This window comes from Mastacembelus armatus, chromosome 23 (assembly GCF_900324485.2).
Source record: "Mastacembelus armatus chromosome 23, fMasArm1.2, whole genome shotgun sequence".
Lineage (NCBI taxonomy): Eukaryota > Metazoa > Chordata > Actinopteri > Synbranchiformes > Mastacembelidae > Mastacembelus > Mastacembelus armatus.
The window spans coordinates 11,898,949-11,920,273 of record NC_046655.1 but is presented as its reverse complement, the minus strand read 5'-3'; the positions used below and the strand labels follow the sequence as shown (position 1 = coordinate 11,920,273).

General features: G+C 40.5%; 3 protein-coding genes across 3 annotated transcripts; 1 reads left to right on the top strand and 2 right to left on the bottom strand.

Annotated features, from left to right (window-relative positions):
• The first annotated feature begins 111 nt into the window (after positions 1–111).
• Positions 112–3,804, top strand: tigarb (TP53 induced glycolysis regulatory phosphatase b). The gene is made up of 6 exons (XM_026326753.1): positions 112–179; positions 432–469; positions 618–739; positions 1,170–1,247; positions 1,353–1,463; positions 2,401–3,804. Exons 1-6 carry the CDS (start codon positions 148–150, stop codon positions 2,818–2,820), a joined length of 801 nt encoding a protein of 266 aa, XP_026182538.1. The 5' UTR covers positions 112–147; the 3' UTR covers positions 2,821–3,804.
• A 660-nt stretch (positions 3,805–4,464) lies between these two features.
• Positions 4,465–6,542, bottom strand: fgf23 (fibroblast growth factor 23). Its single transcript, XM_026326754.1, has 3 exons — positions 6,085–6,542; positions 5,880–5,983; positions 4,465–5,401 (listed from the first exon to the last, which is right to left on the bottom strand). Exons 1-3 carry the CDS (start codon positions 6,317–6,319, stop codon positions 4,937–4,939), a joined length of 804 nt encoding a protein of 267 aa, XP_026182539.1. The 5' UTR covers positions 6,320–6,542; the 3' UTR covers positions 4,465–4,936.
• Positions 6,543–7,737: 1,195 nt separating this feature from the next.
• LOC113142027 (fibroblast growth factor 6-like) lies at positions 7,738–14,063 on the bottom strand. Its single transcript, XM_026326755.1, has 3 exons — positions 13,340–14,063; positions 12,718–12,821; positions 7,738–11,299 (listed from the first exon to the last, which is right to left on the bottom strand). The coding sequence occupies exons 1-3, from the start codon at positions 13,680–13,682 to the stop codon at positions 11,123–11,125; spliced, it is 624 nt and encodes a 207-aa protein (XP_026182540.1). The 5' UTR covers positions 13,683–14,063; the 3' UTR covers positions 7,738–11,122.
• Positions 14,064–21,325: the final 7,262 nt, after the last annotated feature.

Below are 21,325 nucleotides of genomic sequence, written 5' to 3'. Positions count from 1 at the left end.
TTTTTCATAAGTAATAAGTAAATTAACGCTTAAAAAAATAAAATAAAATTAGCATAAAACGCGTTTTGTTTTGCGTCATGACGCCGGAACTTACATCATCGTTACGGAAGTAATAACAAGGAAGTATTTGGAGAGCTGCCGGTGAACATGTTGACATTTAGCTTAACGCTCATACGACAGTAAGTGATTGTTTATCCGCTTAATGTTCCTTTTATTAGAGTAAGACTCGAACATGAATGAACTGGTACCCTATAGAAAAAGTGTGACCTGAAATAAGACTCAGCGTTAGCGTTTAGTACCGTCACCTTTAAACGTGTAACAGCTACGTGATGTTTTAGTCTCATTACGTAGATGTGTATTTGAACAGTATTATTGTTGTTGTGATTGGTAAACACTGATCAATTGGTCAATGACGTTATGTTTTCACACAGTGGGGAAACACAGTACAACAGAGAGAAGCTGCTGCAAGGTAAAGACTCTCATTTGTGATAGATACTTTAAGAATTGTGTAGTATAATTAAAAAAATGATGAATGATTTAGTCTTAGTAATAGTTAGTAAATGTCACTGTGCTGATGCTGCATCACTAAGACTGAAAACTGTTTTTTGTGTTTTTAGGCCAAGGTGTGGACACGCTGCTGTCAGAGACGGGTGTGCAGCAGGGTGAGGCTGCAGGACGCTATCTCAAAGACACCACCTTCAACTGTGTGTTTGTCAGCGACCTACAGCGAGCTGTGCAGGTGAGACAGACTCATTCGTTCAGAGTTTGGGTTGTATAGTTGGGTTTCTGGATATCAGACACAGATCAGGTGACACAGACACACTAACACCTTTGATCTTTTTGTGTTGACAGAATAATGCCAGACCTAACCTCAAAAGCTTGTGTCCTACATTTTCACCTCTGTTCATCCTACATTTAGCTTGCAGGAAGTGTTGCAGAACAAATTCGGAAAATTCAAATAGTTGCCACTACTCACTGTTTAATCGACAACTGGATGCATATAAATGATTTCCACTTATGAAATAGTTGTTTGACCATTCATGAGTCTGTGGTTTTTTTTTGACTCACTTGTCCTGTCTCATTCATGATTTTTAGTCGGACTATGGCAGATTCTTTTGGTACATACAAATGTTGAATCACTAATTTCTAGATGATGTTTCCTCCCTCAGACAGCTGAAATAATTATGAGGAACAACACTCACTGTTCGGGCATGGAGATGGTTTTGGAGCCGTTACTCAGGGAGAGGGTAAATCTGTCATCTTTATATCTGCTTCCAAATATCTTAACTTTATATTTAGTAGTACAATAGTTTCTACCTGAGCTCTAAATTGTGGTTTTGTTGTTTATTCAGGGTTTTGGCATTGCTGAAGGGCGTCCCAAAGAAGATCTGAAGAACATGGCCAATGCTGCTGGCCAATCATGTCGTGACTACACACCACCTGGAGGAGAAACTTTAGACCAGGTGAGTCAGAGTCCAAATCCCAATTGAGATTTAGTCACTAAACTTTGAAAACAGAAACCTGAAACTTCAAGGTCAGGAGAGTATTGCTTGTACAACAGCGCTATCTGGTGATCACTGTTAGGCATTGCAGTTTAAAAATTGTAGGTATTTTAAAACTGAGTTTCTGGTCAGATAACAGCTTATTGTTCATTGCAAGATTACTTTTTCTGAGTAACCTGTAAACAAGCCAGGAAATAGTTGCATAGTGTCTTTCCTGTTTGACAGAAATGTATAATAATATAATAATTTCAGATGATCATTTCATATCATTTAGCTGCTTTAGTTCAAGGGTCCGTGTGCTGTGCATGCTGGCACACTGTCTTTCTTTCATGGCTTCCTGGGATATTTGTTCTAATGTACTGAGTAATACTTGTGATATTTCCTGTTATGGCAACTCAAAGGCATATTGATGCAAATTAATTTAGACTTGACCCGGGGATTTTGCAGTTTATGGCTGGCACCTTATCTGTGACACAGATTTTGTTCTTGCTTCCTGACTAGGTATTATTGTGTTATTTGAGTTTTATATTAGCCTAAGACATAGGTGATTTTCCTCATACATAAAGGAGCATTTCATCTTTCAGTTTATCTAAAAATCACCAGATGTGGAGATAGTTATTACTACAGTGCAAAATGTGTACTAACATTTGCTGCCGTTCTAACTTGCCTCAGTTGTCTGGAGGCACTATGGCTTTTTTCATTAATTAATCTGCTGATTGTTTTCTTTATTTCTCATAAAAAATGCTAGAAAACAGATATGAAAACCATTACTGATGAATAACCAGAAAGACAGTTTTGGCTCTAAGTCATTCCCTGTTCTCAAACCTGCTGGTGTTGAGGAAACATTTCGATTTGTCCTTCACCTCATAGCTCCGGCTTATTGTCACCTTGCTTTCAGGTGAAGCTGCGTTTCAAAAAATTCCTCAAAGTCCTTTTCAAGCAGTTGTTGGATGAATACGGCTGGTCAGGACCGGATGCCTCTGCTGGAGCATCAGCAGCTGCAAATGGGACTCCTGCCTCAGACCTCGCTTCTGGTGGTTCAGCTGACGAAGGTCTGCAGGGAGTGTTGGTCCATGCTCTGGTCGTAAGCCACGGCGCCTACATCCGTGTAGCTGTCAGGCACCTTGTAGAGGACGTAAACTGCTCTCTCCCTGCAGGGGTGAAGATGTCACATCTGTTTTCTCCCTGTCCGAACACGGGCATCAGCCGCTTTATTCTCACTCTGAACCAGTCCAAGTCCGGCCCAGTCCTCTCCAATGCTCGGTGCATTTTTACCAACAGAAAGGACCACCTGGAAAAGCCCACGGCTGTGCAGTAGTGTAGACAGAAAGAAAGGGGATAGAAGTATTTGTGTGGTATGTAGCTGCTTATGGAACTATCATAAATGAGAGTGAGACCTCACAGTTACCACAGGTAACTAAATATAACAACATACAGGGTAGTTTATGTTTTCTCAGTAATCAATAGCATTCTGCTGTGGATCTGTAGTCAGAATAACTGTACTGTACTATCAAAACATCAAAACATTTCATCCTCCTTCCAGCTGTAGGCCAGTAAGGACAGCAATTTTAATCTTTTACCATATTATCCCAAAGTCTAATTTATTTAATGCATTATTGAGCACTGTCAGAAGATGTGGCATTTCAAGTCAATGTAGCTTCTTTGTTGCAACTGTGGTGCTGCTCATTTTACTTGTGCAATATAAGATGACAACACTGGCTCTTTGTTGAGTTTATGTTTAAAAAGTAACAGGAAATAGAAAATCCAAAACAGATGAACTTTTACTATTCTGATACAGAACAAAACGTAACAGTGAAAGAAGATGTGTGTATGTTGCTGTGTTTCTGAGCATTTATGCAGTGAATTTTGGAGTTTCTTTCATCACTACTAAGTGTGATGTCCACGAATTAGTACACACTGACAGGTCTTTAAATTAGTGTATTTTATGGTCTCCTGTGGTACAATGGTGCTGCTGATTTTACTTCTGTGATGTCAGATGACATCAGTCATGTTACAGGTCGAAGGTTAATGGACAATACTGATCAGTTTAACAGTAAAATGAAAAAGGGCACTAACGTGTATTTTTAGGTGAATTGACTCCAATGTGGTTTCGCATAGAATGACACAACACTGAGTCTTTTATTAGTTTATAGTTTATTGTCCCAAATTCAAGCAACACTCCATCCAAATCTCCAACTGATACATTCAAAGACAACCATGTTTTCTGTTATGTACATTTACTTGTAGAGCATTGTTATAAATACCATAAATAACAATAAAGGAATGGATTTAAATAAATAAATACTCTTCGATACCGGTTTTCGTGTTTGCTGGTGGTGGCCAGCACCTGAAAAATCACATTGCAAAAGTTCAGATTTGATATCGAGATCACTGCTCTGTGAAGGTAGCTATACTCTTTCAAGTCAAGAATTAGGCTGGATTATTGGTTGAAAAGAAGTTAGGAAACAACAGAAACATTAGCACAATAAATACTGTAAGTGATTGTAATAATATGTAGTTTGCGGTTCTAATTTTAACATCTAACAATAAAATCTTTCATTTTCCAACTCATAGAACATTAAAATATAGGTTAAACTGAACTCTAATAAATGCAACTTGAGTATATTCTTATGTATATTGTTGTTTTAAATCATGCCTGAGTTTCACATCAGTAGACGGAGCCTTCACTTATGCACAGTGACTAAGTTCGGCTTCTGTCTTAACATCTGTCCTCTGTCAGTATAACTTTGAAATGTGGGTTTCTCAGACCAGCTGTAAAACCTTATGAGAAGAGACCACAAAAAAGTAAGACATGCTTTGTCCATATAAAGGATTTGTCCAGATTTCTTCAGAGAAATCTTCAATTTGCATCAGTGAGAAAGTCTAACTTTACTGTCATTTAGCACTTAACTATAGCTCACTGTCAGAGGAAGCCAACTAATTATAATGGATGTGGAGGGGAAATTGGCTTGGACCATTCAGCTTGGATTTTCTTTTTAGTAATTTGTTGGGCTAGTAAATGTTTCTGAGGGCAACAGTAATCAGAAATATTTAGATTTAGGGGTGTGGTGAAGTCCCAGTATCCAGATTATCATTTAAGCTCAAACCTGCTTGTGAATGTGCAAAATATGTTATTGATCAGCTGAATCTTGGCAAAACGCAACATTTACGCTGTAAAATGTGCAAAAAGGGGCTGCAAGTCAAGGCTAATATTTTGTACATTCAGTGTATAAACGCACTGTTTGCTGAATGACAGAAAAGATATTAAGTCAGTGTGAAAAGAAGGATTAACCTGAATGGTCGCTTGTCCCGTTTTTTCAAAATAGTCTGTTTTATATTTATTTATTTAAACTACACGGTTTAACCTGGACTCAACAGTAAGTTAAAGCGAGCGCGCACTTATTTTGCAACACTCATGTCAGTCAGGACTAAGATCAACCCATGGTCCCGGTGCTCCGGGGACTGGCCCCATTCAACGAGTGCACGTTCCAGGGGTCATGGATGGACGGAGCCACCGGCGTCTCCCGGGACACGTTGCCCCCTTCGTCTCCGGCCTCCACCTCTGCCTCCACCTCTACCTCCACCTCCAAGTCGGCGTCGTCCTCCGGCACAGCCCGGGAATCTGAGCCCTCCTCGGTCTGCCCGAAGTAGACCTTGTGAGGGTCTGTGGGGTCCACCACCTGGTTCCTCTTCTCCCTGTGCAGCAGGAGGCGCTCCAGCGGCACCGTGTTCTTTTTGGGCAGAAAGAGGGAGGTCTGCGGCAGGTTCTGGCCCGCTGAGAACACCTGTCGGGAGCCCTCTAGGTTGAACAGGATGCCGGTCCGGCTGGAGTAATACACGTCCCGGTTGTTCTCCAGAAGCTTGTGGTTGAACAGACATTCGTCTCTGAGGCAGATGGGCTGAGGACAGGAGGTGGAAATTAAACTACAGCTGGAAATATCAGTTTTTTTCCAGATATCAGAAGTTAAAATCTGTTCACGGTATCTGCGTAATCACCTCCAAATAGGCTGCTGCACTGAACATGTCCACTTTAGGTTTATGACTACTTTTTAAAAGACCAAGTAAAATAACCCCCCCCCCCCCCCCCATTACTCTGTTCACTGGACGTAAATGAAACCATGACCAAATGCATTCATCGATTAGATTAATGTTTAGACATTTAGTTGCGGCGAATTTTAAGCGTAAATTTGCGTAAAACGTAAAGTCTATGCGTAAAACCCTCAGTGGTGTCAAATATGAACACTGAAAGGTTGATTCAGTTCATAGCAGCATGTTTATGAACGTCTCCAAGAAAGTTTTGTTTTTCAAGAGGACGTCAAAACGAAAGGTTTAGGGAACGTGCAGAGGTTAGTTAAAGTAACAGCGAAGTAAACTTACAGAACTGAACGGGTTGCCCTCCAGGTCCATGCACAGGTAGCGGCTGCTTTTGACGCCGAGGATGGCGATGCGCTCCCTTGTTTCAGCTTTCAGCAAAATCACACCTGTGAGGAAGAAGCAACAATGAGCATCAGAGATTTAAAACAGATCTTTCGTTTTTCACGCTGGAATAAGTAACCCAGAAAAAAAATTGCAAACGACTTACTGTATGGACTCCTGATTGTCGTCTTGCGCACAGTGCCGTCTAATCTGATCTCCAAGTAGAAGTTGTTGAAGTCTGTGGATGTCTGCAGGTGAACATATCTCCTCGGGTTCCCCCAGTTGGATCCAACCAGGGGTGACGGGTTCGGGACCGTTTCTCCAAGACGTAGTCCCTGGAGGACAGCGAGTAAGAGCGCCAGGACAGTGTCCCTCATCCCCAGTCTATTGTTGAGGTACATCCTGGAACAAGCTGGTGGTTTCCACTGCTAGTTGCTGAAGGTTTTCAGATGCTCTGTTGTCCCAAAGTTTGAAGACAGTTCCTATTTAAAGTCCCCTGAGCGCCACTCCTGCTCACATCCATTGCGTAAAAAAAGAAACTCGCCCCCAAAGCAGATGTGCGGGTTTCCTGGAGCGGAAGGGCCACATCCACCTCTGTCTGTTTATCCCGATGCTCTCGGTCAGACAACAGGACACTTATTTTTGGTGACACGTCTTAACTCATCCACCTTAAACATTAATCACTGTGCACTGGGTCCGGTTATTTTAGGGCTGGTTTATTGAGCAATACAACAGAAAAAGGAAGAGTAACATGTTGAGAATGATTCTTTAATCAGGCCGAGACTAAATGTACAGCGGTTTTTAGTTGTGCATAGTTAAATTAAGTTTTTTGCAAACTAAGCTAAATTCGGATCAAAGAGTTCTCAGTATTTCAGTTTTACAGTGACGTCCCGTCGTAGTTTGAACTTAACGTTGCTGCTCCTGCGCACCTGCCTAACACGTCATTTCTACATGTCACCAGCAGAGGGAGCCACTCCCTTATGCGGTGTAGTTTTCACTGCTTTTCTAGAACGTTACTGTCCATCCAGGTGGCAAAACTGTATTTTTAGATGCTGGGGTTTCAGCACAGAACACAACAGTCTAAGGAATAGTTTTTTGTTCCTGAGCTCGTTACTAAAATATTTCCTCTTCACTTGAAAAAAAATGGAACTTTTCTGCAGGGGATGACAACCTATGCGCCTCCAATTGCGGGAATAAAAAGATAAATTAGAGTAGTTAAATCTTGCACATTTATAACACACATAGAAAAGTTATGCATAAACCACTCTAAATACCAATAGTGCAAAGTAACTGAGTACATTTGTGTATTTAGGACAACTTTGAGGTACTTTAGTGGAGTATTTCCATTTTATGCTAATTAAGTCTTCACTATTTAGAGATAAAAGTATTCGTTATCTCACACATTTGTTTTTAGCAGATGTTTCTTTTCCTGTTCCAACCTCATCTATTAGCTCAAGCCCCTCAGATTTCATGATCCCTGTATTGGGAACCACTGGACTAGACTGTACATAAAGTTAAAAATAGCTTTGTACCTTAACCAGCTACAACAGTAAAATCCCATTTAGACACTGATGCATTAGTATTGATGTAAATTACAATAACATATTAGTCACAGGCACATTTTTCTGCAGATTGAGAACCTTTAATTTAAATACATTACATTTTGTTGATAATACCTTTGTATTTCCAGCATTTGAGGATGTTTACTTGTAATGGAGTATATTCATATTGTTGTATTGACCTTTTTATTAAAGGGATCTCAGTACTTTTCCCTTTCTCAGTCTCATCCAACTTCACTCAGAATGAACAGTAAACAGAAACCAGTTAAAAAAAGACAAACTTTTATTGTTATTTCAGGAATACAGTAGACTGCTGTGCACAGCACATACGTACAAAAATAAAAGGAAAAAACTTTAATATCCTTACTTAGCATTGTCTGTTTTCAGAAACAAATAACTGAATTTGTTTCTTCTTAATTTACAATCATCTGCAAACCAAACTAAGGCAGAAGGTGAGGTATATGAGAACAGAGATGGGAGGAATAGAGTGAAGCCTCACTCCTTTTATCATGGGAGTAAAAAAAGACTTGGAGTAAACACCTCTAACCAAGGGAACAGGCATGCAGATTGTACATTAACATGATTAGAAAAAAAGATATTCCTCACCTTGAATTAATGTAAATTTGATCTATGAGGGAAAAAAAGGGAAGACAAATAAATATGGATATATATATATTTTTTTGGTCAAAGCTGAAAGGTGGGCTTTTTGTTTTAGTCACAAACTTTCACTCAGCTCTATTTTTTGACAGAGAATTGTGAGGAAACTCATTTCTTTAGGTTAAATTATGAACAAGATGTCATTCATAAGGTGCTAATAGAGACGTCCTGTATCTTGACTGTGAGGCGGCTAAGAGAAGTGGTCATTGCTGTGCATGCGCAAAGTTCATTTCCACACCTTCCTCAGCTGAAAACGCTGAACGTGTGAATTGCTTTCCATTCACGATTTCAGCCAAAAATGGTGATGAGTTACTCCCAGCAAGAAATGTACATCAGTGGTACTGCATGCAGCCTCATCTACAACAGCAACAAGTTTTTTTGAGTTTAGAAACTTTGAGCTGAATTTGCTCTGCTCTGCATCACGGTAGCCTCAGCACTCAGAAGAAAAAGAGTAAGAGATTTTTCTGTGAGAAGAATACTGTTATAAATTGATCTGTGCGCTGCAGAGAGAAGTGGAGCAGCAGGTGATACGATGTCAGTATGTGGTGAGAGGTGTCAGTGTGGGGTTGGAGTGCAGCAGCAGAGGTGAGGCTGTACGTGATTCTGCTCTCTACCTGCTCCTCACACACTGCATTAACTCTGCAGATGTCCCCTCCACAGAAATATCCCAGCACAAGCACTTAGAAAGGGCAGAGGAGGAGCTTCGTTTTAAAGAGGTGGAGCTCTAAATTCCGAGAGTAAAGGAGGATGGTTTCAGAAATATCGCAGATTGTAAAGCAGGGAAAATTACGAGCTGTGTTTTTGTCAGTTGGAGAACAACTCTTGAGTCATTGGGTCTGTAAATTTTATAGTCCTTAAACATGCTTTACAATAAAGTTGGTTTATGCAGTTGGTTTTAAATCCTATCTCATGGAAACAGTCCGACCCATGCTGCGGACCACCCTGACCACTAGCATTGGGGCCAAGGCTGGTCTGTGTCTCTGACCTTGAACTAAAAAAGACTGAAAGGAGAGGAGGAAGCTCCTGGGTTACAGCTGGAATCCCAAGGTCCCCATCCGCAATGGGTGAGGGGAAAAAGGGACTAGCAGTGGTGGGTGGTGGATCATGGAGGTGGTGGTGGGAGGGTGATAGAGCTTGGGGGGGCTGCTCAGGTATGTGGGAGGCTGCCTGTCATCCTGACAGATCCACATTCCTGCAGAGGGTTTAACAAACAACAAAGACAGCGGGCCGGCTCCCTCAGATATGTCTTTCCTGGATTTAAATAGTCCTGCTTCCTCCCTACACAAAGGACCAGGAAGAGGCTGATGGTGCAGCATGCTTCAGTTTTTTTTAAGTAAACAGCTGCAGAAACGGGTGGATGCACTCTATAAAATATAACTCAGAAATTACTGGAAGCAAAAAAAGCATCTTTGGAAAATGTAACAAGACCCTGGTCCACATACCAGCAGTAAATCTGCAAAGCATGATACCTCTTCAGCTTTGTAAACCAACTGCTTCTATGTACACCTTCTCCATTACTATGCACTAAAAAGGTGTGGTCATTTACTAACTTTCCAGACTTCTGTGTTGATGTTTTAGCCTTTAAATGTTGAAAACAAAATCTAAAAGTCATCAGGGATGATAACAGAGTAAAAAATATCTTATAGTATGCATCCAGACCACAACCTGCACTGTCCTTTAGTTCTTTGGGGCACACCATTGACTGGTTCATTATTGCATTGAAAACTACCTGCCTCCAGCTCCCTACACCTCACTGCCACTGCAGTGCTGCTGCAGAGCACACAGGCAAGCAGGGAAATGGCACAGGGCACGCACATACTCTGTCGAACACACAAAGATAAATTAAGTGAAGAAACAAACACGAGGGCACCGTTCTTACCAAAGCATTTAGGCACCATCCTCTGTGGTTCAATGTGCAACCTGAACTCTTTTTGCCTTGTTCAGGCAACTATGACAAAGCAGCATAAAAAGCTCCTGAATTCTTCTTTTTTACATTTGCAACTATTTACATTATTTATCAGTAGTGGTTTCATGGCCAATAGACATCATTTTCAACAGCAGCTAAAGCTTTGTGTTTCAAAAACAGCATCCCACTTTACTGAATGAGCTCTGTCCGAGACAATGTGCAGTTACATTTCTACTCTGCGCTCTTTCTATTCAGTCGATTCTTGTGCAGATGCAAGCCAGGTCAAAATAACATTTTTCTCCATGCTCGGATAGATATGTATTCCACCCTGTTTATTTGCTGGCAACGCCACACAGTCCAACCTCTGGACTTGTGCCAATCTCTATGGCTGACCACTCTCTGGTCTCAAACACAGATTGTACATTACTTAATCGATCTAATTACAGAAAAGAAAATAAACCAGAGTTAGTCAACCCCCCTCCCTCCTGAGGCCATCTCCGGAGTGTCAGCCCTATTTCTGACTCCAGCGGGTGTCTCTTACATGCAAGTTTAAGGGGGCCACAAGTGGGAACATCAAGGCACCTTTAAATCGTGCAGCAAAGGTAGTGCATTTAAATTTCCCCCTCTGCCAGATATCTATAATCGAGCAGGGAGTCAAGAAGCGCTCAAACATTTTAAATAAATGATAAACTTAGCAGATATTTGAGCAGAACTCCATGCATCCCATAATCTAGTAAAGTGGTACTTTGAGGTAATAAAAAGTATTCATTTCACTCTTTAAAAGCACATGATATAGCTCATCCTCCATCTCAAAAAAGGAAGTGACACATAGTTCAGTTACAGCAAGCACCAAGGTAAAATGAAACAGGGAAAGGCTCCAACTCTCCCTGTCCATAAAAACAATAAGCAGCACAGTATGGCATACATATACAAAGATAGCTATCCAAATATACATATATATAAACAGAATAAATATTTGTGTTTTCTTTTGCAGTCCATAGGTGTGTATCATGACTATGCATTTCTATATTACCTGGAAGAACATCCACATGTGCAAATTACTGATTTATTGCCAGTTTCTCTCATAGTCGCGGGAGGAAATGTGTGACAGTCATGGCGGTGGTGGCCTTGTTGCCTCGCTTTACGCGGCCATGCTTGCTGAGGCCGATGTAGTAGCCCTTGTAAACAAAAGACTCATAGGCGTTGTAGTTGTTGGGCAGCAAAGTCTCCTTGAACTTGCACTCATCTCCAAAGAATCTCTTAAAAAAAAAGACCCAAAAAGAGAAAGACAGTCAGTAAATCAGTCAGACTGATACAGTTTCAGATGCTTCATTACAATCATTAATTTAGAGCTTTGTATTGAAATATACTAGTGCCAATCAGTCGGCTCCAGCAGATCCTGTGACCCTAAATAGGAATAAGCTGCTATAGATAATGGATGGATCAGGTACTCAGATCTTTTATTTAAGCAAAAGAAACTTTACCATGGTGTAGAAACACTCTGACAGGTAACGGCACAGAAGTATGAGAATCAAAATGTAAAAACATTAATTATCCAGCAGCACAGCTTATTAATGTATAAGTATTACTTTTATGTTGCATCTAGCAAAGTGGGCACATTGTAAATTTAAATACTTTATAAACTATGGGGTATAAGTAATAGAATAATAATACATCATGATTTATTTGTTGATTGAATTTCGTATTAATACATTTGCATTGGCAAAGTAAGGAAGACTCTCAGATTAATGCAGTGAAGAAAATACAATACTCAGGTCTAAACTGATACTTTATCCTTAGAAACATAATTTTCTACCAAACCTTTTAAAGGAAATCAGATAATGTTGATAAACAGACATACAGAAACTAAACTTAAAAAAAAAGGTCTAAAAGTGTCAAAATTATTACTTGAAACAATTTTTTGTGATATAAATGGGAGAGTATGAATTTACGTAATTCTTCAATATTTCACAGTTTGATAGCTAGCCTTTTTAATAGTGTTTTTGGTAAATGGCCCAGTGCAAAAATATGAATTTTGCATAGACACTTGCTTCTTATTTGTGTTCAAAGACATTAAACAGTAAGTCTTACTGTAAATGTATCCTTCCCTTGTTCTCAATGATTTGTGATGATTTGTACTTTACTTTAAGATTTCTGTTTTATGTTGCTGTGTGCTTCTGTTTTCCCTAAGGGAATCATACTTTTAATTCCACTAGTTACTTAGCAGGTGCATAAAATCCTTATTTATTTTATAAAGTGTAGTTGAATGTTTAAATACCCAAATATATATCAATTAGAGGGTGGTCCCTTTGACTAGTCTGCTTGCATAAGTCATCATCAATAACAAAACTACACACTAGTACTTTTTTTTCTGATTGCAGCACTTTTACTTGTAGCAAAGTACTTTAATAGTGTAGTATTGCTGTTTTTACTTCACTGAAGGATGTGATGATACTGCCCCTGACAGATTCGGACACTGAGCAGAGGATCTGAGTGTTAAAACATTCTCCAGTGGGACTCCTCCTTCGACCTCACTGTGAAAGCCCCTATCATCAGAGCATATTAATAACACAACAGTGCTAATAAACCCAGCAGAACTCATCTTACACTGAGCAGTGTGTGTGTGCGTGCGTGCGTGCCTGCGTGCGTGCGGCTCTGGAGTTGCGCACAAACGTACCGTTCCGTATAACCTTCCCCTGCTGTTCATTGCGACAAACAGCTCACTCCGCACTCCGAACAAGCTGATCACTCCTCGGTCCACGGTGGAGATCTCTATTAGACCTAAAGGAAACATGCATGTTAGGGCAGCGAACACAGTATCACTCTGCGCCTGGGGACAAAGTCCAGTAACTGGCCTATGCAGCAGTGATGGGTGTAACCCTTGCAGGTGCATTGCGACTGAGTGATGCGCTCTCTGCTCAATTAGCGCTTTGCAATAATTTGCATTTTAGATATTATGACGCCGTGTGAGCGGAGCGGAGAGCGTGCTGAGTGGGATCTGTGTGTGTGTGTGTGTGTGTGTGTGTGTGTGTGTGTGTCCTGCTGCAGCGCGACGCAGGGTAAAAATAAGTTAGCGTCTAAACTGGGTCCAAGCATTCATGTCATGTTTTTGGCTTGGGAGGATAGTTCTCACTGCACGGATGGAAGGCTCAGTACAGTGTTTTTTGCTTTCGGAAACTTTCAGCCATTCCGATAGCTCTTATTAAATATCATGCAAGAGAAGTGACCCGCTCTAACTTTTACACAGCTTAGTGTCACACTCCTTTTGTGGAGCCAGTGCTTTGCCGAGTGCAACTCACTGTATTGGTTCTCATTGTGTACACCGCTTATCCTGCCATCCGGGAGCACCTGCAGGTGAAACCCAATGCCCACGTTGCAGTAGAGTCGCCGCACTCTTTTGATGCCCTGCAAATAGTCACTCTCCCAGTTCAGCTCCGATTTCCCCCCGTTTATCCCCAGATAGGAGCGGGAGAAGAGGGTCTCCCACTTCTTTTCCAGTAAAGTCGCATTAGTCCTGTTCGGAATCGGATAAGACGAAGCGATCCCCAACAGAGAAGTCCACAGTACAATAACTGCTGGCAACGTCCAGTGCGTCCTGGCCCCGCTGGACATACTGTAGAGGCACCTTTGCGCAGTGGCCATCCAGTTTACCTTTGGGGCACGAGGTCAAAGTCACCTGCCCTAAAAATGCAATTCTTCTGTTTTGTCCTTTGGCATGGTGGTGGTAAAGGCTTATTTTGGGATCAATGTAGATCAAGGCCCCATAGCCCGAGATCTGAGCAGAAGGAGAGGGATAGAGCGCGTCGGAGCTTGAATTGGTGCCGGTGGCGATGATCATCTTTCGCCGCTCCGCGCCTCTGTACTGGGAACGCTGGCCGTGGAGGGGACACCACTCACCGCAACACCAGCTCACCTTTCCCCCGACTCTCACATCTCACAGTGACATCACTGTGCCCTCACCGCTGCACCCCTCCATCAAAAGTAGGAGATGGGAGGAGAGAGTTACAAGACCCCAGCAGCAGCAGAAGCAGTTCTGACAGAGCTGATAGGGGGTGCTGCACCTTCACACCAGCGTCGAACAAGTCAGAACAGTCTGTTTCCTGTGCAGTATTTCAAAATAAAATCCCCATTAGTGCAAATATGTTGAATATGTAGCTCTTAAAAGTATCACCTGCTCCAGTGAGTCTCTGCATAAGCTCATCTCCCAAAACCTCCAAGCATACTGCAACTAAATAAACTGCAAATTCACAGAAAACTCTCAGTAAATACTTCAGGGCATAAGCAGCAATCAGTTTGGTCCGTGTGACAATGATATGAATGGTATGGTCCTCTGAATAAAGGAAACTCAACCTAATCAAGCACCCATTTTATTAGCTAATATATCATTGATAAATTCTCTGTGGATAATAGTTGTTCGCTCCATAGTAGATCAGAAGTGAAGGTTTATTAGAAAAATGCAACAGTGAATTAAAGCACAAACACTGTACTTGCTTAAATATAATTTTCATGTAACAGCATTTATACAGGATAGAATCTATCCTGTATAAATGCTGTTACACTATTAGATTCTAGTTTATTCATTAACACTGAATCACCTCTCAAAGGAAATGAGGGCTGCAAATTCCTTTTTGTTGTGATAGTTTAAGCCTTTACTTTGAAGGTAAACAAACCTATATTGCCAATCTTCCTCAGGCTAATTGTAGTTGACCTGACAGCTCTTCCTCACATGGGAGACCTGCCGGAGAGGAGGGTGTGTGCCTGTGAGTTTGACTTTCATTGGTGTTGGGCAATCATGGGATGGATGGATGGATGGATACTGTGTCCAGAACCCAAATTGGGACAGTGGTCATATGTCCTGGCAGCCTGCTGCCTTATTTAGAAGGAAGGTGTAAAAACAGTTGCAGCCACTCACAGTAGAGCAAATGGATGCAATCCTGTCTGACACTTACTTAGCTGTTTGTTCAGGAAGTTTACACAGTCAAATATTTTGCCTGGTCAGATTGCACATTATTATTGTAAGTAACACACCTGGCAACTCACCAAAAATATAACCTGAGTGAGTCCAACACATGGCATTGTTTTGGTTTTTCCATGGAATTCATGTCCAGAAATGAAGCCATAAAAGAAATGTGGGTAATACCTGCAGTTGATAAAAAATAAGGCAAAAATGATTATTGTCCTTAAAAATATCAGTTAATACTTAATTACCCCTTAAAAGATCCTATTTCCACAAGGAGATATAATATCAACCCCTGCAAATGGAGACAAATACTGTATATTAATAAATATTTAAATGTTTGTATAGGTATAACTGTAGTGTTTTGAAAGCCATTTAAATTAAATGGTTTGTAGTGCTTATTAATGCTGCATAGGGGAACTAAAGTAAAGTGTTACCCTTTCCCTTACAAATATTTAGTTAGTCTAAAATGTGGATAAAATGCTGTATAAATAAAAATAAGTCTTAAGTTCATCAGGTTCAACCTCTTTTCCTTCCCTGTTTGCATACAGCCCTGCAGGGTGGTGGTAGGAGACACAGGCTCGGGGGAATTCCAAACGCATCACAGAGCACCGGGGCCCCGAGTGGCTCTCGGCTGCCAGGGAGCCTTGGGCCCTCCTTAGCAACCGGAGAGGCCTAGCTGCTCATAAACAGCAGTGGCAAGACAACCCAGTGGAAAACAACAAACAAACAAAACATTTCATATATTGTAAAATGTCAAGACACCTTTGAAACTGCCACCAAAATATAGTTACACCAACATTACATGTATTGAATACATATATTTTTTAGTTAATATTTTGTAACAAGATCACTGCTTATAGGAAATTAATACATGGTGAATTTTTATTATATAACGAATATTAAAAAGTGATAATGCATTACATAAAAACCTTTGTAACATACATAAAACACATTCCTGAAGTACTTTTATTTAAGTGTTGCATGTAAGGAAAGGAAACTTTCTTCTGTATACTCAACGTCTCAAAGGAATATTTATTCAAGAGCTACGAATACTAGGTACTACTTAGACTACAGTGTTACTGTTACAGAAGTAAATATAGAAACACATTATTTAAACATAGTATAGCTCGCAGAATGCATTGTGAACTAGCCATGAGTATATGAAACAACTAGTTTGCTCCAGCTCAACCCCCTACAACGTTAATTGTTACTCTCTGGTATTTTAGTATTTTAACTTTAGTTAGTATTATAACTTTTCCAAGACATTAGGTCCTACAGTCATATTGCAGGGACACAATTCCACTAAATGGCCCTAAATAATTATACAAAATAATTGTCCTGTCTTACCAGTTGTACACAGTCAAAACTAATGTCAAATCAGAGTGAAGTAATAGAGAAAACCAGGTCTTTTTAGTCCCACTGGAGCTCACTGAATAGCAAATTAATGAGACAGTTGTCACGATTTGCTGTGCAAGCACATGACTATGCAAACGGAGGCAACCAATAGTCTGAATAGACAAAACTACTGGATAATTGACACAGTGAAACTTAAATCAATTTAGAGTGGGCACTGATAATGTGCTGAGTGCTGAGATCTTGAGATGAATTCAGCTATTTCTGTTAAACTGTGTGACCCTCATGGTGCTCTTTAACACCTTTCTAAAATGTAAAAATTAGAAGCAAAATGCACTTTTGACAGAAATGCCCTACATGATCCTTATTAATTTACATATTGCCTATACCGCTTTTGTGATACTATTGAAGACTCCTTTTCCCAGTTTTCATAACTGACTCACATTTTTTGTTTGACCTCTAGCATAGAGAAAATGTGTATATGCCAAATGAAAACTCAGTTATTTACCTTACTATAATTTAAGATGAAGGAAAGAAACACATTCTTACATTTGAGAAGTGATTAATATTGGGAAAGTAACTAAAAAAGAGATTTAAAATGGTGGAATTGAAGCAGTAGAGGTTGATTTTTCTTGATTCTTAGTCCCTACTATGGCTCAATCTTCAAAATTAGTGGCTCTTACATTGCCATTGTCAATGAAATTGTCTTTCCACCCACTCACTATACTTCCTAAATGTTGTTCCAAACATTCACTTTGTACAACAAGTTTCAGTTAAAACAAAATAACTGTTGATGTGCTGATGTGATGCCATCAGGGTTATTTGACTTAATTATCAAATAAAGTTAAAAATACATTTTCTAATGATTGCCTGTTAGGTTAATCAACTACCTGCTTCAGCTGTAGGCTGGTATAAGAGAGAGTCAAAATATAAAATCCCCTATAACTATAAGGGAGTTGAAATGAGATGGAAACATGGCCACATAACCCAGCAAATTGATTTTGCCTATAGACTGGCCTCAGCTAAATGTATCAGCGCTAACGTAGACAAACCAGAAACTAGAGACTCAAGCTCGAGAAATGTGTCTGCAGTTTGCTATTGTCAGGTCAGCTGTCTTTGTTGCAATTAAAGGACCTAATGCACCACACACACACACACACACACACACACACACACACACACACAATCAGAAAACGGACCAGAGGGAATAGACATACAAACAACTTTTGTGCATATTATGAACGTGTAAGTAACCAGATACAGAAGGATGAGAAGCTCTTTCAATTACTGTTTTATTAACGTGGGGTTTAAAAGATGGTATTGAAACAACAGCTGGGGAGACCCGGGGATGGAGGGGGGGATTTCTCTGGCATGACATCAGAATCGCTGGCATAGGCAGGGAATAATACTCAGTCCAACTGTGTACAAATGACACATAAAACCTGCACAGGCCTTAACATAAGGAGATGGGGGTTGTAATATTAATATCACATCAGTTATAGAAACTAATGGTTTGAAATAGCATTCACCTGCTGGTGGTGTTACAGAAAGAATGAGAGACCAGCAAAGTTGGTAACATTCATCCTTTGTCTGCACCAAGTTTTATTGTAATCCATCTAATAATTACAATGAATTATTACATCCATCCATCCATCCATCCATCTTCTTCCGCTTTATTATTACAGTTAATTGTATTTCAGTCTGGATCGAAGTGGTGGTTATCTGACCAATGTTTACATCTGTTGAGACAGACTGCTTGCATGCATGGAGATCTTAATCCAGTGCACCATAGTTCATAGTGCATCATTCCAGTCATGTCCAACCCTAAAAGCTCTAAAAAGTTATGAGATCATTGTCTCATAGAAGAAAACTTGAGGTTATTAAACAGAAAGCTCAGTGCTGCTGTGATCGATCGAAAATAAATGCATTTTAATTAAAATGTGCAGGGACTTGAATATTAGTAAGGTACCGCTCTGAAAGGACATCAGTGTTCATATTTTTGCTGAATCAGCTTATGTATTATTCAACAGCCAAAACCTGTCCTGGGTTATACTCTTTTCCTCTGCTGCTTTGTAAATCAGTGACACAGGGACAAGCAGTAAAGCCACTGGGATCCTCACACTAACTGACATGCACTGATAGTAAAATATATGTGATAGCTTGTCTGTATGTACAGTATATATATATATATATATATATATATATATATATCTGCTTTACTTCTTTCATTATTGTTTTTGTCAAGCTGCGCCGGGAAGACAAAGAACAGCTTGCCAGAAGGGAGTGTTCCCAGTAAAAATATCTTTCCAAGGGTACAGCTTGTGCACCTTGCAGATGTGTCTGCTGCTAAATTGAGTGTAGAGTGACTAAGAGGAAATGAAGTAAGACAGAGGTGACTTTTACGCTGGTTACAAATCCCAAACAGTGACACAGCAGTTTTTATGTTCATGTCAGTAAGATATATAAAGTATTTTAAAAGAAAAAGACCCATCTGTCAGACTCTGGGATGACTATCAGTGAAATATCTAAGGCATGCACTGACCTAGCCTGAGTCAAAATTTATAACATATCAGCTATGTCCAAAATCAGCCCCTCATTCACTGTTCCCCTACAGTTTACTCTTCAGTAGGCAGTAACGACTTTTATGTCATTACCCATATTGGTGGAGTGCAGTACTGCTTCTTGTTCTTGTTTGATTACAAATTGAGATTAACAGTTTATTCTTGACTTGACGCCAAGTGAGTTTTGTAAAGTGCCTTGAGGTGATTGAATTGTGATTTGGTGCTGTACAAACAAACCAAACTGAGTTGAATTTAACTTAAAATACTCTGAAAAAATGGAAATGGAAAACATCTACAAATATATGACAGCCAGGAAAACGTCATCTGCTGGAGAAGATAGTGTGATATGATCAAAAGATCCAGAAAGCTGCTAATGATTGTTCTCCCAACTGCTGTTTCCAAGGTCATGAATGAACATTCAAACCTGTCAAACTTCAAACACAAAGGCCACCTTTCTAAAATCTGTTGTTGGGCTAAGCCCAACTTTAACAACAAATAATATGCAAATAACAAGAACAAAGTCATATCTGATGGTATCTAAGGGTGTTTAGAAAATGATGAGGAGCCCACTAGGTAATAACTATGTTATCTGACTAAATAAATTGCTTTAGGGAGCAGCAAAGAAGAGCTGTAAGCCCTACTTTTCATTATTCAAATCACACAATGAAAGCAAACATCATGAAAAACGCTTGGGCTTTCCACTGGAACAAGTGGTAGAAGCCAAACAGTGGATCACCTCATGCTCTGAATGATGCAGACTGCATCACATTTCGACCATTGATCCCGCATTAAGCTCAGCAATCACATTCTCACCCCAAGAGAACTGAAAGATGCTTAAACGTCTGTTCAATCAGATGGGATCACACAGTTTTGCTGGCGTTACACGACAGACTGTGTTACCTTGAAGTGTGTGAGCTCAGCAGGGCTATCGGTTCTTTAGCATGAGGTCCTGAAAACTGGTTCTCAGGTCCCAAAGTATTGTCAATTCATGTTCAGTGGCATTTATCTATTTATCCACCAACCAGAAGCCAAGGACAAGATTTACAGCTTATTGTTCCAGGGTCTTTGAGGGCCATTTATGTAATAAGACCTGTCAACGAAACCATTACATCAAATTAACATGTGTGGACAAGTAGAACAGAAACTGAGATTTTTATCAATGTGATAAAGTAATAGACTCATAGTTTTAAGGGAACAGTCTTACTGAAAGTTCCCATTATGTAATTATCTTGCCTTCCTAACCAGCAAATTTGCCTTGTTTCCTCACCATAGCCAGCTGCTCTTTCAAGGCAAGACATGATAGACTTACTTGAGGCCACGTGGAAGGCTCTGTTTACGTGGCTGCCATGCTGAAAAGTCATACAGTTTGGTTTATGACTGTAGGAAGAGATAGAGATCAGAGGAGGTGTCAGCTGCTGAGTCGGCAGCCGATTCCCCTGGCTCCTCTTCCCTCTCTCCCAGGAACCCAATACCAAGCCAGGCCACCAGGACCGAGCAGGAGAATGTGAGGAATTCTCTCAACACATTTGCTCACTGCTTTGCACGTTCTCACCCCTGTGGGATGAAAACCATGCCGCTGGCCCTGAGGATGTGACCACCTTGTTCCTCAGTGAGCGAGTGGTAGGGTGGGCACAAGCAGCAATGAGAGAAGGATCAAGGCAATTTGGCTGATGGGTAGAGGAGTGGCTCGCTGCTGACAGAGTGAGTCATCCTGGACAGAGCTGCTGTCATTTTGCTAGCACAACAAAGATCAGATCATTTATTTTTATCATTGTCCCCTGCTGGATGAAATCTAAGCCCACAAGGTCTAGATTGACCAAAGGATTTGGCATGGTTCCTGGCCTGGAGAACAGCTAATAACAAATCATATTCATAATGATCCAGAAGCATCAGTGGCAGCAGTGGCTTACTCACACTAGTATTTTATTTTAAACTGTCATCAACACATTCTAACCTATTGTTTAAAGCTTCAAGTGACACTTTGAAGCAAAGTGATTCATAAGTTGTCCTTAGGTCAAAAGGCAGGCAGACAGATGTTCATGAACACGGGTCCAAGTGGCCAGAACAGGCTCAAACACTGACGCAACAAGGTATGACCTGGTGGGAGCAGCTGTGCGGTGAGCAGAGGGGGGGGGGGGGGGGGTCAGTGGTGACAGCTGGTGGGCAGGTGTGGAATGACAGGACAGCTATGAACATAAATAATCATGTTAGCATTGTATCAGTGTTGTCCTCAGGAAAATAGTTGACAGGTCTTAGGGTTTCTGGTAGTTTAATAACCTGCTCATGCTTCAGGTCGATGCTTTCAAATTCAATGTTTTCATTCAACCTCATTTAGAAATTCATGGAGTAGATAATTGGATTTAATCAATGATTTGTTGAAAGCCTGTCTGGCCATGTTTCTGCTGGCATTG

Excerpts from the sequence above, each read along its gene's own strand:
- tigarb (XM_026326753.1), top strand. The coding sequence starts at position 148 with ATGTTGACATTTAGCTTAACGCTCATACGACA. Across the intron at positions 180-431 it reads AGCTTAACGCTCATACGACA|TGGGGAAACACAGTACAACA; the intron begins GTAAGTGATTGT and ends GTTTTCACACAG. Across the intron at positions 1,464-2,400 it reads GAGGAGAAACTTTAGACCAG|GTGAAGCTGCGTTTCAAAAA; the intron begins GTGAGTCAGAGT and ends CCTTGCTTTCAG.
- fgf23 (XM_026326754.1), bottom strand. The coding sequence starts at position 6,319 with ATGTACCTCAACAATAGACTGGGGATGAGGGACACTGTCCTGGCGCTC. Across the intron at positions 5,984-6,084 it reads GACAATCAGGAGTCCATACA|GTGTGATTTTGCTGAAAGCT; the intron begins GTAAGTCGTTTG and ends TCTTCCTCACAG. Across the intron at positions 5,402-5,879 it reads AGGGCAACCCGTTCAGTTCT|CCCATCTGCCTCAGAGACGA; the intron begins GTAAGTTTACTT and ends TCCTGTCCTCAG.
- LOC113142027 (XM_026326755.1), bottom strand. The coding sequence starts at position 13,682 with ATGGCCACTGCGCAAAGGTGCCTCTACAGTATGTCCAGCGGGGCCAGG. Across the intron at positions 12,822-13,339 it reads ACACAATGAGAACCAATACA|GTCTAATAGAGATCTCCACC; the intron begins GTGAGTTGCACT and ends TGTTTCCTTTAG. Across the intron at positions 11,300-12,717 it reads GGGGAAGGTTATACGGAACG|AGATTCTTTGGAGATGAGTG; the intron begins GTACGTTTGTGC and ends TTTTTTTTTAAG.